At 37.8% G+C, this 14,337-nt stretch overlaps 1 protein-coding gene across 4 annotated transcripts in view; it reads left to right on the top strand.

The window, feature by feature from the left end:
* The window catches only part of clstn1 (calsyntenin 1), a 57,070-nt gene extending 43,119 nt beyond the window's left edge, over nt 1–13,951 (top strand). For all 4 annotated transcript variants that reach the window (XM_017708438.2, XM_017708430.2, XM_017708412.2 and 1 more), the window contains 8 exons: nt 1,531–1,688; nt 2,948–3,096; nt 4,727–4,953; nt 5,629–5,799; nt 6,251–6,396; nt 7,089–7,224; nt 7,695–7,879; nt 10,433–13,951. In XM_017708438.2, the coding sequence (XP_017563927.1) occupies nt 1,531–1,688; nt 2,948–3,096; nt 4,727–4,953; nt 5,629–5,799; nt 6,251–6,396; nt 7,089–7,224; nt 7,695–7,879; nt 10,433–10,627 (1,367 nt within the window). In that variant the 3' untranslated portion in view covers nt 10,628–13,951. The remainder of the gene's footprint in view (nt 1–1,530; nt 1,689–2,947; nt 3,097–4,726; nt 4,954–5,628; nt 5,800–6,250; nt 6,397–7,088; nt 7,225–7,694; nt 7,880–10,432) is intronic.
* Nucleotides 13,952–14,337: the final 386 nt, after the last annotated feature.

Genomic DNA, 14,337 nt, shown 5'->3' with positions numbered 1-14,337 from the left:
CATAGTTTAGCTGGTTTCATAGTTTAGCTGGTTTCATAGTTTAGCTGGATTAATCATATTCCATTGCAAACTTGACAGTCAAAGTTCAAGATCTATTGCAAGTAAAATAACTTCAATAGACAAATAATCTCATTCGGGCTTGAGTTATTTCTGTGTTTCATTCTAAATTTGTAAAGATTCACAGCTGTTTATATCTTATAGGAGTCAGTTTGTTTGATTAGCTAGCCTGCCTTCATCTTTGTCTTTGTTTAAGCATTATTTGCCATTGTAATATCCTTGCCTAACTTACTTACTTCAAGTCTGTCCAAGAAAAGGGGTAATTTGCAAATTTGGCAAATCATAGGGGTGTTGTTTTTTTTGTTAAATAATTGTTATTTAAAGATTGAATGCTTTCTTTAAAACGGTGATAAAAAGCCTGCAACTTTGAAAATTGTCAGGAATCCACAGTGTTCTAAAATTCTGGTGGTATCTAAATGGTTTTTGAAAACTAAATAAGGAATCAAACACCAACATAAACCAGTGCCCTAGTATTCGAGCTGTATCTAAGTATAAGGATTACATGACTTTTGTGGTACTGGCAAATGCCATTAAGAAAAAACCTGATATTTAAAAATTGGCTTGTCTCTTCATGTTTCTTATTTCATTGGAGATATTACTTTAATAAGAGAAGAGTGACTCATTTGTGAGGATGTTACTCACTTGTTTTGAAGCAATACAGAACAAAATGGTAAACACAAAACATCGTCATGGTTATAATAACAAATTTTATAACACAAAAAAACCTTTAGGTAAAGAAAGCTGATGAATAATAAGAGGTAATGAGCAGAAACCAACAGTGCTGCTAAGAGTTCTAGAAAGCTCCGCCCCACAACTTTACATTACGGATAGCCTTTAGAACATGGTGAGTTTTTGCTGTTTCAGTGTAAGAAATTTGACACTTTCAAACTGACAAGCGTATTTGACCTTTCACAGTTGTTGATTCACGGAAATGTAAGTCAATGAAGCACTGCTTACCTGAAATTTTTTACCATGTTTACAATTTTTGACAACATAAAATTAGACAACATTTTAAAAAATTGTTGGCAACACTAAAATAATGTTTAATTACCAAGTTACATTTTAATGCAGGAAACATTGCTGTTCCCTTCTTCAGACTTGAGCTATGCATGAAAAAAATAATAGATGTTAATTCTTTTCCACCCATTATTTAATTTCCCTCTTTAATTTCCATTCATTTTCCACCACATTCATCTCCATGACTCACAGTAATTCTGCCCTGCACATGAAGGCAGAGCTGCATGAGGCTTCAAGCCTGTATATGTTCATCCATCACGCTCTCTCTGGAGCTGCGGCCACACCTGGCCAGGCCAGAGCAGAGCAACCATACTAACTTGCATGAGCATCAGTCACGTCGGTTTTGCACACCGAGATGCAGAGCATGCTTGAGTCTCTGGAGCTGAAGAGCAACAGACTACACACTGTCTGTCTGCCACACTCACTCTCTCTGACTCTCTCTCTGGCTTCGTCCAGGTGGCAGCGCCCGCATGGCTCAGTACTTCCGCGGTAATTTGGCTGGTCTCATGATCCGCTCTGGGAAGCTGGAGAATAAGAAGGTGATCGACTGCCTGTACACCTGCAAAGAGGGCCTGGACGTCCAGCTTCCAGAAGAGGTGGCTTCTGCTGTGAAGGTATGAGCTCTGTAAACAAACAGCAAAAGAACCTTGTTGATAGGGTCATCACAATGCCAGTATTTTATTTCACTACTAATACTAATAATAAAAGTGTAGTAAAGCAACACACAACATTAAATTGTGACTGAATTCCCAGAGTTCATTGGAACAGAAAAATATCCAGTTTATTACAGTTTGATTTTTTTACATTTTGTCCCTTTTGCCATACAGAACTAATCAGCCAGTCAATCAATCAGTCAGTCACTCAGTAAATGAAATATGTAAATAAAGAACTTAAACATTTTCGGCATGTTCATAAGAGAAGAAGGACTGACAAACAATATAACCAAATATCACATTGTATTTAAAACAGTCTAATATAATTAATTCCAATAAAACTCACCTATCAAATGCACATGCGCAATTTAATTAAGCTTAGTGTTAGCCTCTTTATACATCAATAGTTTTGAATTGTCTGCTATGTTGTAGTACTGTAAACAAAAGGATGCACAATGATATTGGATTTATATCAGTATTGGCAGACAAGTGCTTTTAAAAAATATGAGCATCAGACAGGTAGATTTTAACAATGCAGTTGTGCATGAAATTGTGATACCTCCGTTCAGATTACATGTTTTGTTGATTTTCTAAATGATGACAATATTACACATCATCTACAAATAGCAAACTTAAATATTGTATTTCTATCTATTCTATCAGATTCTATCTATTTGCTAAGCTTATATTGGAAAGGATAAAACTTAAAATATAAAATGTATTTTATGTTTTATTTTTTATCCCAATATATAATTGTGCATGAAAATATGCAGAAGCATGTTCTCTGTAGAGGATGACTTATTGTCAGTTTAAATTTTGAATATGACTATTGCAAGCTAATATTCAGTTATGTTTTTATTGTAATCTGGAAGAGCAGATGCTGGGATACTGCGCTGAAATGTCTGTTTTATTCATATTACTGTGTTTGTATACAAATAACATTTTTCCAAAGGCTAATGTAGGTCCCAAATTCTACACTGCATACATGTTCATGTACCAGCTTTCAGCAGATATGTACATGAAATATATCGAATACGTACATAAAAATCTTCCATATCAATCCAATGCAAAGTCATGAACTTCCTCATGAGTTAGCGCCACATGCTAAATGCCATAGAGCGTCTGAAAGGTTATGAAGTAAATGGTGTGTAAGGCAGGTACGAGACGTATTTGAGGGCTCTACTGTCTGACTCATTACTCCTGTTTGTGTGTCTGTACAGGTGGAGTTTAACCCCAATCAGTCCTCTCTGACTTTGGAGGGAGATGATATTGAGAGCTTTGAGAAGGTCATGCAGCACATCTCCTACCTGAACTCAAGGCAGTTCCCCACACCAGGAATACGCCACCTTCGTGTCACCACCACTGTCAAGTCAGTATTCAGCCGCCCTTCCTCTCCTTTTAATCAATTATTATTAAGTTAAAGGGATCGTTTGACCAAAACTACATATTCCTCAACATGCTGAGAGTGACTGTTGTTGTTGTGGGTATAAAAAAGTGCCAAGGTTTGCATTGGTGGTGGCGGCAGATATTGCTGCTATTTGAAAGATATGGAATGTCTGGTTTGCTGTTGTCCATCTACAGTCATTATGTAAATGCATCTTTACCCCAATGAAGTCAGTTGAGACATATTTAGTGTCCTAAGTTTACCCTTTTTAGTTTTACACTGGACCTACGAGGCTAACCTACCTAACAAGTAATAGAAGCTTATAACCTCTAATTAGCACTGTACAAACTGCATAGATAAATCATCAAACTGTTTCCTCAAACCCCACAGAGTTGTAACATACCTTCAAAAAGACTTAGTCAAGTGGTTTCTCACTTTTTGAGCCTACATTTTGTCTGCAGTTTTATTCTTTTTATACAGTTTATTCTTCTTTTTTTTTAATAACTTATACAACATGAAGTAAGTTGACTTGAAATCACTTAATTCATTGTGGTTTGATGTAAGCGTATGATTATTTAGGCTCATAGTTTGCTCAGTGCTACTTGTTTGTAATGTAACCTTACATTACTTATTGGCAACATTAGCCTTTAATGGGCTCATATATCGAAAAACACATTTTTTGACATTTCTAATAGTTTTTTTCATGCCCCAAAACAAACGCATTTAAATATACACTCACCTATCACTTTATTAGGTACACCTGTTCGGTTGCTTGTTAACACAAATAGCTAATCAGCCAATCACATGGCCGCAACTTGATGCATTTAGGCATGTAGAGCTGGTCAAGACAACTTGCTGAAGTGCAGACTGAGCATCAGAATGGGGAAGAAAGGTGATTTAAGTGACTTTGAACATGGCATGGTTGTTGGTGCCAGACAGTCTGGTCTGAGTATTTCAGAAACTGCTGATGTACTGCGATTTTCATGCACAACCATCTCTAGGGTTTACAGATAATGTGTGGACAAAAATGCCTTGTTGATGTGAGAGGTCAGAGGAGAATGGGCAGACTGGTTCGAGATGATAGAAAGGCAACAGTAACTCAAATAAATGAACAAAATCTCTGAAGAATGTTTCCAACACCTTGTTGAAAGTATGCCATGAAGAATTAAGGCAGTTCTGAAGGTAAAAGGGGGACCAACCTTTTACTAGCAAGGTAACTAATAAAGTGGCCGGTGAGGGTATATGCCTATTTGGCTCACATCAGTTTATGTTGAAGTTATAAGGAGTATCTCAGCCTAGACTATTTTTTGAATAAGGCACAATAGAGGGCAGGCGATCAGAACAGAGCTTTTTTTACATGTATCACAGTCTTAAAGGCACAGTTAAAAATAGCCTGTTGTAAGGGATAAAGAGAGGTTGAAAAAAATGTCTGTGTGAAGAAAAAAAATTATTGCAGCTGTTATTGGTACTCAAACCTGCATAAACATCACTAGGATGTGAACTCTAAAACATAACAGTAATAACGAGGTTTCAGCATTAAGTCTTAATGTTTCTCTGAATGTCTGTCTGCTCTGGTATATCACTCTATATGTCTTTGGTATGCTGTGGTGCTCAGGTGCTTTAATGAAGAGACCTGCATCTCTGTGCCTGATGCTGAGGGCTATGTGATGGTCCTCCAGCCTGAGGAACCCAAGATCAGTCTGAGTGGCATCGACCACTTCGCTCGCGGAGCCGCAGAGTTTGAGAGCACTGAAGGAGTGACGCTGTTCCCCGAGCTGCGCATCGTCAGCACCATCACACGTGAGGTGGAGGCTGAGGCTGAGGGAGAGGATGACCCCACAGGTATGGACATCACAGCCAGCTGCCTAATGACTGAGGAAGGGAGAAAGAGAGAGTCTGGCTGAGAGACGGGAAAGCATTAGTGGTTTATAGGTGAAGAGGTAATGGCAGAGTGACAGCTGTGCCGCCTGCCAGCTCTGTGCTGAGAGAAAGAGAGAATGCATTAGAGAGTACGGTCTAGAAAGCAAGCTGAGCTAAGTTAAGTGAGTAGGTCTTTCTTGGACATTTCATATTAACTCCAATAGAAAAAGCACTGCTCTGTGAATTAAGGCGATGGTGATGTTCTGGAAATTTCCAGCTGTACATGTTATGCAATATTGATGCCTCCCGACAAGACTTAATAATGCATAGTAGTGGTGAAATGTGTACTTTATGTATAGAGTGCAGAAAATCTAAGATGTTTTCTTTTGATGTTTAAAATGTAAATGTTTATTAATGATAAATGGTTTTAAAGCATCTGTGCGTTGCTGATATTTTGGCTACTTATGCCTTATTTGTTAGTCCCCAAAGAGCACATATGTTAATAGACAAGACCAAATAGAAATGCAAATACAAAATAGGATGCACATAAATGTAGGCCAAAATAAATAGTTGAGCATAAGGGAGCATTATTACTATATTAGGCTATGCTAACATGAGATGACCAATTTCTTTATTTCAATTTCTTTTTTCTTTTAGTGCAAGAGACCGTGGTTTCTGAGGAGATCATGCACAACCTGGACATGTGCGAAGTGACAGTAGTGGGAGATGATCTGGACGGAGACCATGAGAGTCTGGAGGTGGATTTGGCTCAGGTTCAGCAGAGAGGCCTGGAGATCAGTTCCTCCAATGTGGGCATGGTCATCACTGGTGGGTTTCTTGATCACTCAATCAGTCAATAAATAAATATCTGCCTACAAATCTGTATATTGTGCTTTACACGACTTACTACATAATACATTATATTCTAAATATCACAACATTCAGTTTTTCTGAGGTTTGATTAAGTCGGAACAGACAGAAATGATTTATATTGAGTGTTTTACATACTGCACTGCACCAAATAAAATAGAGGACTAATCATTTTTTGTAATGACATGCAGTTGTGCTATTTGAGTATTAATAATATTTGCAGTATGCTCGGAAAAGCATATTGTGACATAATGTGTTATAATAATGATAAAAATGGTCATTTTATTCATCTGTCATCTGAGCAGGAAACCTCTGCTGTTTGAATTGTGTTAGAGAAAAAGTAACTCTGGTACAGGGACAGAAAACCTGTACTTCTGAAAATGTAATGATCTTTCTGGTCCCTGCCTAGGTGTGAACACCATGGCTAACTACGAGCAGGTGCTGCACCTGATCCGCTACAGGAACTGGCACACAGAGGCTCTGTTTGACAGGAAGTTCAAACTGGTCTGCTCGGAGCTCAACGGCCGCTACGTCAGCAATGACTTCAAGGTTGAGGTAGGACTGAACACATACTCTTCTAAAATGTATTCTAAAATGTGTTCACCCATACCTGTAAATATTTGTATTGCATGCATTTTGCTATGAAAAAATAGTTCTGTTTCATAATAAAAACATTTTTATTTATATAAAACCTTTCACAATCACACAGTCACTTTACAGTACAGTAACACGTTAAGGCAGAGAACGTAGAGAGGTGTTGTTTAGTGTAGTGCAGGGAACTATGGAGTGGTCTAGATTGTAGCAGCATTTTTCCTAATGGTTTTAGCCATTTAAAAAAGAAATACAGTGGTCATTACCAGAGAATAAGAAAGCGTTGAGCAATGTTTTGGTGTCAGTAGTATTGAGTTATAGCTAAAGGCATGCAATATTGCAGAGCTGAAACAATGCAGTTTGGGTTTGGAAGTTAATGTAGGAATAAAACACTGATCCAAGCTTTCCAGCAACTAGCGAAGGTATCATTGATGCACTCACTAATATATTTATTGTATTTTAGTTTTTCCCAATGTAGCACAATATATTTGAAAAGAATTACATTTCATGTGGGGAGGTGCAGAAATAAGCATGTTTGTTTCCAGTGAGAATTTAAATCCTACCATTGTGCCTATAAATAAGCACCAGCTCCAATTTAATCGGTGTTAAAAACATGGTTTATAGTGCAATGTGTCAATGTCTGTGTGTTTTCTCAGGTCAACGTGATCCACACAGCTAATCCAATGGAGCATGTTAACAATGCCATGTGGCAGCCTCAGTTCATCAACCAAGTAAAGCACGCCTCAGTGGATCTGTCTGGACACAACCTGGCCAACACACATCAGGCCTCAGGTACCCCTCCATCATCCCTCTGTCCTGCTCTCTTGCAATCCTCCTTCTGTTCAAACGCAACTAACTTACTGCAAGCATAATGGAGAATGATCTTCTATTACTCACAATACAGCTCATAGATTATTTCACTAATCTTTCATTAGAGTTAATCCAAGACTTGTAATCAAAGACCTAATCTGCTTAATTTTTAGCTCAAAATGAATTTGTTTCTTTTGCTGTGAGCCGTTCTGGAGCTTAATGTCAATTAAAAAATCTGGGGCAAATATGGAGTTTTTTTCCCTCTTGCTTTTAATGGTGCAAGTTTAAGGATTATGCATGAGTGCTGCTCTTGACATCTGGACACCCAGCCGCGACTCTTAATGCCACCTCTTTTTCACTGTCCCTGCTTGGAATGACTGAATGCTGTTTGTAAAAACGATATCCTCATGTGCTCTCTTTCTTCTGCTCTGCACCATCTCTCCATTCTTCAGTCGTTCCCAGTGCCGCCACAATTGTCATTGTGGTGTGTGTGAGCTTCCTAGTGTTCATGATTATCCTGGGAGTGTTCCGGATTCGCGCCGCTCACCAGCGCACTATGAGAGACCAGGAGAACGGCAAGGAGAATGAGATGGACTGGGACGATTCTGCCCTCACCATCACTGTCAACCCAATGGAGGTACTGGGGCAACAGATTGAATCAAGTCTCTGTCTGTGACGGATAATATTTGGTCGTGGTTTTGCTGCACAGTTTAATACATCATTCAGTACATGATTGATTGCTATGCTGTTTAATTTATAAGTAATTAGTTACATAATGAATTACACTTGTATTCCATTTACATTATAGATCAACAGCTTTAAGGCTGCAGTTCTAATCAAAAAATGGCATAATATTTAAATTCCATAAAATGTTGAATTCAGATTATAGTCAAATATCTGTTTAATGTCCAAACACAAATTTAAATTTGAATTTCATCAATTAAAATCTAAAAATTGGCTTAGTGATGAGTTTAATTTACAGTTTAAGTTAAAAATACAGTTTGAAATATTTGTTGCTCTACATTACATGTACATTACTCAATCATAAAAAATCACTAGATTACTTGAATAAGTTGTATAATCAACAGTGACAGCCTTATTGGAAAAGTTTAGAGTCTGTGTTTTTATTCAGTTTCTCTGCTACCTCAGTGACCTACAAGTGTGAAATAATGGATATCTATCGCCAAGAGTAGATATGAGTTCAATGTATTAAACATATCAACAGTTGAATGGAGCCCACGGTCAGCTAATGGCCATCACTTCAAAACACTCCAAGCATCAGCATAAATTAATGCACCAAATAAATAAACCTGTGAATACAGACTTACCAGACAACCAAAAGTGACAGACCCTTTTTATAGCACTGTGAGCTAAAGCATCAGCTGTCAACACCTCTACATTTCCTGCTAATTAGTCTAAACAACATGAAGCCCAAATGTTTTTTTCCTCTCAAGGCTGATTTTATGGACACGGAAGGTTTTCTTGGAACAGCAGCAATTTATTACATTACTTACAAAGAAAAGTAAAATCAGGGACAAGGACGCCACAATATTGCTTTTTTAATCACAACAGTGATATCATGAAAGGGCACAGTACGTAAATGGGCTCTCAAAATATGCCATTGTGTCCTTTGAGCATACTAAACAGTGTTAACTGTTCCAGATGCCTTTTGGTGGGTGAATTTGAAAGAACAAGAGTTTCATGTGATCCAACAATGGTAAACAGTTCTGGTCTGAATAATGTAGACCAGTCTTTAACTTTGTTACATCAATGTGGTTATTGCAAAGCATAATGCAGTTTAAATATGTAACATATAGTACGATTTGTCAGTATACATTAACAACATGATTTTTACGCTGTTAATGTATTTTCCTAGTTTACCTTTCCAACCATCTATAGTAGTGCAGGTGTGGGTAGTGCTATGATACAATCCATGACTGTAAACCCCTTTCAAATATAGTTTTTTAAAGAAACATTTTCAGCAGACTGTGCTGGGAAATACTTGCAGGAAGCATATGGATAAATCAATGAGTAGCAAACTAACAAAAGCAATAGAAAAATAGAAAGCTTCAGTTCCTCTCGAGAGGTTCCACTGGAACAAATATCCATAAGCTGCATGAACAAGAATGAGAGAAAGAGGCTACGGTCCCAGAATAGTTGGAACCAGTGACTTTATATACAGTCATATGCAAATGTTTGAACACCCCTGGTAAGATGGCATATAAGATATTGATTTTCTAAGTGAAGTAAGTTAGTGAAACAAGATTTATTTTTCCTGAGTACTTTGTTTATTATGAAATATGATCATAATGCACAATATCAGATTGTGAAAAATGGAGTTTTTACACAATAGCAATGATATATGGATTATTCCACCAAATTAGTTCAAACTGAACTCCCACAATAAAAATAAATAAATAACAAGTATTGTGAATTTTTTTAAAAGGATTGTTGTGATCTATTTAAACCAAGGGCAACCACTGAGAATCACTGAGAAAGGGCCAGGTGTCACTACAGAAACACAATACGTCCATAGGCACAGCCTTATTATTATTATTTTTTAAAGTAAATGTGTCTATGAATAACTGCAACATTAAGAATTATCACTACTGAAAAACATTTTCTGCAGTTAAGTAAACTTTTTTGAATTTTAAGGAAAAACATTGATTTTATGTGTCTGACAGTTCAAAGCTGTATTTGCTAGTCATGAACTCTAAATTAGCTCTAATCTAATGCTCTAAATTAGCTAAAACTGTCACTACTGAAACATTTGTTAAACTTTCATTAGTGTTGTTTGGGTAGTGACAAATGGATTGTTTAATAAGTTATTTTTATATTCATTTATTTCAAAGGCAAAAGCATTTTAGTCTGAAGTCCAAGTTAAAAGTCTGAAATGGTTTTGAACGCTAATGTTGAAGCACTTTGATAAAATCATTCATAAATTTAATATGTAGCATTATGATTTTGTTGGTATTGTGCAGTCCTACCTAAAAAAAGGAGGTTAGAGGGAAGCAGTTGCTTACATCTGAAATCTGAAAATCTGCGGCATTTGCACTACCCTCACCCAGAACACTGCAGTGGACTCCTTAACTGAATCCACTGAAGCAAGTGTGCTCATACATTATGCAGTGCAAAAGGGGAAAAAACTCACATTCCCTCTCTCTCTCCTCTCCTTTGCCGCCCTGAGCAGACTTATGAGGACCAGCACAGCAGCGAGGAGGAGGAGGAAGAGGAGGAGGAGAGCGAGGATGGGGAAGAGGAAGATGATATTACCAGCGCGGAGTCGGAGAGCAGCGAGGACGAGGAGGGAGCAGAGCAGGAGGACCAACAGGGGACAAGCCGGCAGCAACAACTTGAGTGGGACGACTCCACTCTGACCTACTGAAAACTCCCCAACACACACACACATAAGCTTCACACACTGCTCCGATAACACACACACATGCACACACCTTCACCCACCCACTCACCCACCTTCTCACTCACTTCTTCACCAGTGGGGAATCCCACTTCCCCTTGCCAGATTCTTTATCTGCGGAGCCATGAGTAAAAACAACAACAACAACAAAAAAAACAAGTCCTTGAAGCTAAACACGTATATATGAATATAAATACATATATTCTCTAGTGTCTGTGGTGACAGATGTTGCGGAGTCAGCTTAATTTCCACTGGCCAAGGCTTCCCTGGTGTCAGCTTAGTGGTGGTATTCAGTGTAGTATAGTTATCACATAATAGCTGAATGCATTTTTTTTATTTATTTCTTATTTTTTATCCAAGGGAAACCTGGCCTAGGTCTAATTTTTTTAGCTTTGTAAGGATATACAACCTTGCACTTTTTCTTTCTTTTACATGTCAAGTCTTTGAAATTGAGAATGATTTTATGTATATTGGACATAAATTTGGAATTTCTTTGCTTTTTGAAACTTTTAAAATGAGAAGCTTTTGCCTCTTTGCTTTTTTCCCTTCGCTCTGGAGACAGGAAGGAGATGACGCTTCTTGCTCATGGTCGACTTTTTTGTTTCTCCTCTCTTTATAGTGCATGGGAAAAAAATGGCAAAGTCATGCTTATAGAAGAAGAAAAAAAATGCTTTTTGATATTTTGTACATAAGATGAAACCATGTAATTAGTCAATGTGTATCAGTGAGAAGCCTAACCAATGGTGTCCAGTATCTAAAGCGACGCAGTACCTGCTGTAGAATATTATTTATGTCACAGAGGCAATAGCATGCTTCAAAACAATCTGGCAGAGCTCTTCCATCATGCTTCTAGGAGATGGTCTGCTTCTCAGAGAGAAACCCATGACAGAGGCTGAGGTTTCTGTGGCAGTGTTGTTCATTTTGTCTTGTCTTTTGCAGTTTTTTTTTCTGGTTTTGTTGTTTTTTTCCCTTTTATTTAATCTAGTTGAGTGGGTGGGCATGGAATTGGTTCAGTGTTTTTGCTAAATCTAGCTGAGCTTGCTGCCGATACAAGTGCTGCGACTAACGTTTGATGTTTTTTCATTTCTGTGAAGGTCCACTGTTGGACAGGTTTATATTTTGGAGACAACGTTCAGGTGATGACTCTGTGTTTGTTTTATGAGCGGTACTGTATATTATACAGTTTAGGCGCACTGCAGGTATTTAAGCCATCTTAAAGTGGTAGCGGTGATCTTTTTTTCTTTTTTTTCCTGTAATGCTGTCTGCACTGTCATAGCCCCTTCTGATCACACCAATCTGGCATAACTTAGACAAAAGGAGCCTCTGGAGTTTGGTGATGGCGTGAGCTTTATGAAATATGTAGGGTGCCGCATAGACAAAATGCTATGCCGAACTGTACTGCAGAAATATTTTATGGGGATATTTATTCTTTGGTGTCTAATTAAACTTGTTTTATAGTGATATACAAGGTTATAATATAAGGTTGACTCAATGTGAGCCGGTCTTTCATAGGAAATCGATGTGAATGCTCGAGAAGTTCACTTTTTGAGGCATTCTTTCACAGGTACGCATAAAACAGCAAGAATATTTTTGCAGTATACCACTAGGTTTTGGTATACAGTGTACTGTAGACCTGTTTTAAAGATTTTCTGTTTACATTTGGTAAAACCTTTATGCTCCCTTTGAAGGTTTTAGCGCTCTACAGACTTGCCTGCAGGTCCTCTTCAAGCAGTTTAGTTCTCTTCCTTTAACTGGACCGTATAAAAGTCTTGCCCCTGTCCATTTATTTATGGCCAGCTAAGAGTCTGAAAAAGAATGTTGGATGTTCAGAAGAATGTTGGCTTGAGGAGGAACTGCACTTGGGTGAAGCGTGATGTACATGGTACTTAAAAACTGTTTCCCTCATTCTTTGTATTGAGATTCTCAGTTTATTGCTAAAACCTAAAAGCTTTCTTAGATTGTTAATAATATTTTTTGTCACCAGGAAGAGAGAAGCCGTGTAAGAAAAGGTCTATTTTTCTGACCCAGTGTAAAGGCAGATGGAAGGTTGTTTAGAGTTGCTAATGTAGTTCTTTAGCGTTCTGTTGTTTGTTTGTTGTGTTCTGGTGAACAGTTCCCCTTTGAAAAAAATACAAGCTCGAGCCAGAGCTGAGGTCCAGATTTCAGCTGGTGGAGTTGGGAGTGCCTTTTGCCTATCACTGCGCATTATTAACACAACTAACGAAAAACACTCATCCACGCCATTCTAGCTGTGGCCATTCTCTTCTTTTGTAATTATTTAATATTAGACTTGGTACAGCTGTAGGAAGGTGATTTTTTTTCTTCTGTTGTGATAGGGGTCAACAGCTAGTTTTATCAGAAGTGGTTATTTTAATTGTCCTACATAGTTGTCCTGTGTTCATGTCGATGTGTAGAGAAAAGTAGGTCCATATTGTATCATCAATATTGTACTAAACCATGTTTGAGGACACAAACTCCTACAGAGATGTATATTATTGAAATAATTCTCTAGGCAGCATAGGTGGGTATGAATTTTAACAATCTGTGTATAGTGAAAGCTCATTTTTGACGTGTATTGCCTGATTTCTTGACCAAGATATTAGAGGGCAGCATGAAATTCACAAGTACCAGTGATTCTTTTTCTTTTTTTCCTCTCTTCCACACACATTTTGCACAAACTGTGTAATGAGTTCACAGGATGTTTTTTTTTTGTTTGTTTTTTTCGGTCCGTGTGGCATTTTATATTTCCTACTTCTCTGCAAATGCAACTCTGTGTTTAGTAAAGCATTCCATAAGACCAGAATTGAATTGATGGAAGTTTCACAGGTAGTTGTGGGATCCATTCTTTCCAGCACAAGGTACTTTTAAGAACTGTTTTTGTTTTTCTGAGCAGGTTTTCTCATTTACCACCTATCAAGTGATGTTCATGAGCATGTCTGCTGAAGTTGCAAACATGAGCGTGTGAATAGGTGGGAATGTAATGGGCCATTGACTTTGCATGAATAACTCTGTGTCTCATGTGTATTACACTTAGAATTGTGGATTAGCCGTGTCTGGGGGTAATACAGAGACTGTACTACTGAATCAGAGTCTTTCACAGGTCTCATTGTCTACCTTTTAGATTCCTTTTATTTTTTTTTTGCTCTTAAAATGGAAGGTGGGGAGAGTTCTAGAAAATGCTGGATGTCGCCCTTGTGCTCATTCACTTTTCTACCAATTCAAATGGCAAACTGTGGTGAAGTTGATGCTTGCTCATGAACAAAATAAAGGATGAGATGGGATTAAACTTGAGGCTGAGGTTTCTTTTTCTTTTCTTATGACTTTTACTCTTTATGGCCTTCAATATTCAATAAGTAGGATTACGTTCAAAATCTGTGGCTGTAGAGTTTGCATAACATTATTTGGGCGTTCTGCTTAAAGCTGAATATTCTTTGTTTAATGGTAAGCTTTGTTAGTTCATTCGTTATGGATGCCTACATCATTCGCTCGAGTTGATCTTTCCTCAGGCATTCCTGTTCTACAAGCCCACCATAACGCATACATACACATACACTCATAGGCCATTATCTGTTGAAGAGAGCCACCTAGTGTTTGAATGGAGACCAGAGTGTGGGTCTATTACTGAGCCAGAAACATCTATCCATCTAATACATATCTGTGATATGTATTAGATGGAT

The sequence above is a fragment of the Pygocentrus nattereri genome, chromosome 9 (genome assembly GCF_015220715.1).
Source record: "Pygocentrus nattereri isolate fPygNat1 chromosome 9, fPygNat1.pri, whole genome shotgun sequence".
Taxonomy (NCBI): Eukaryota; Metazoa; Chordata; class Actinopteri; order Characiformes; family Serrasalmidae; genus Pygocentrus; species Pygocentrus nattereri.
This window is presented reverse-complemented; position numbering and strand designations above follow the sequence as displayed.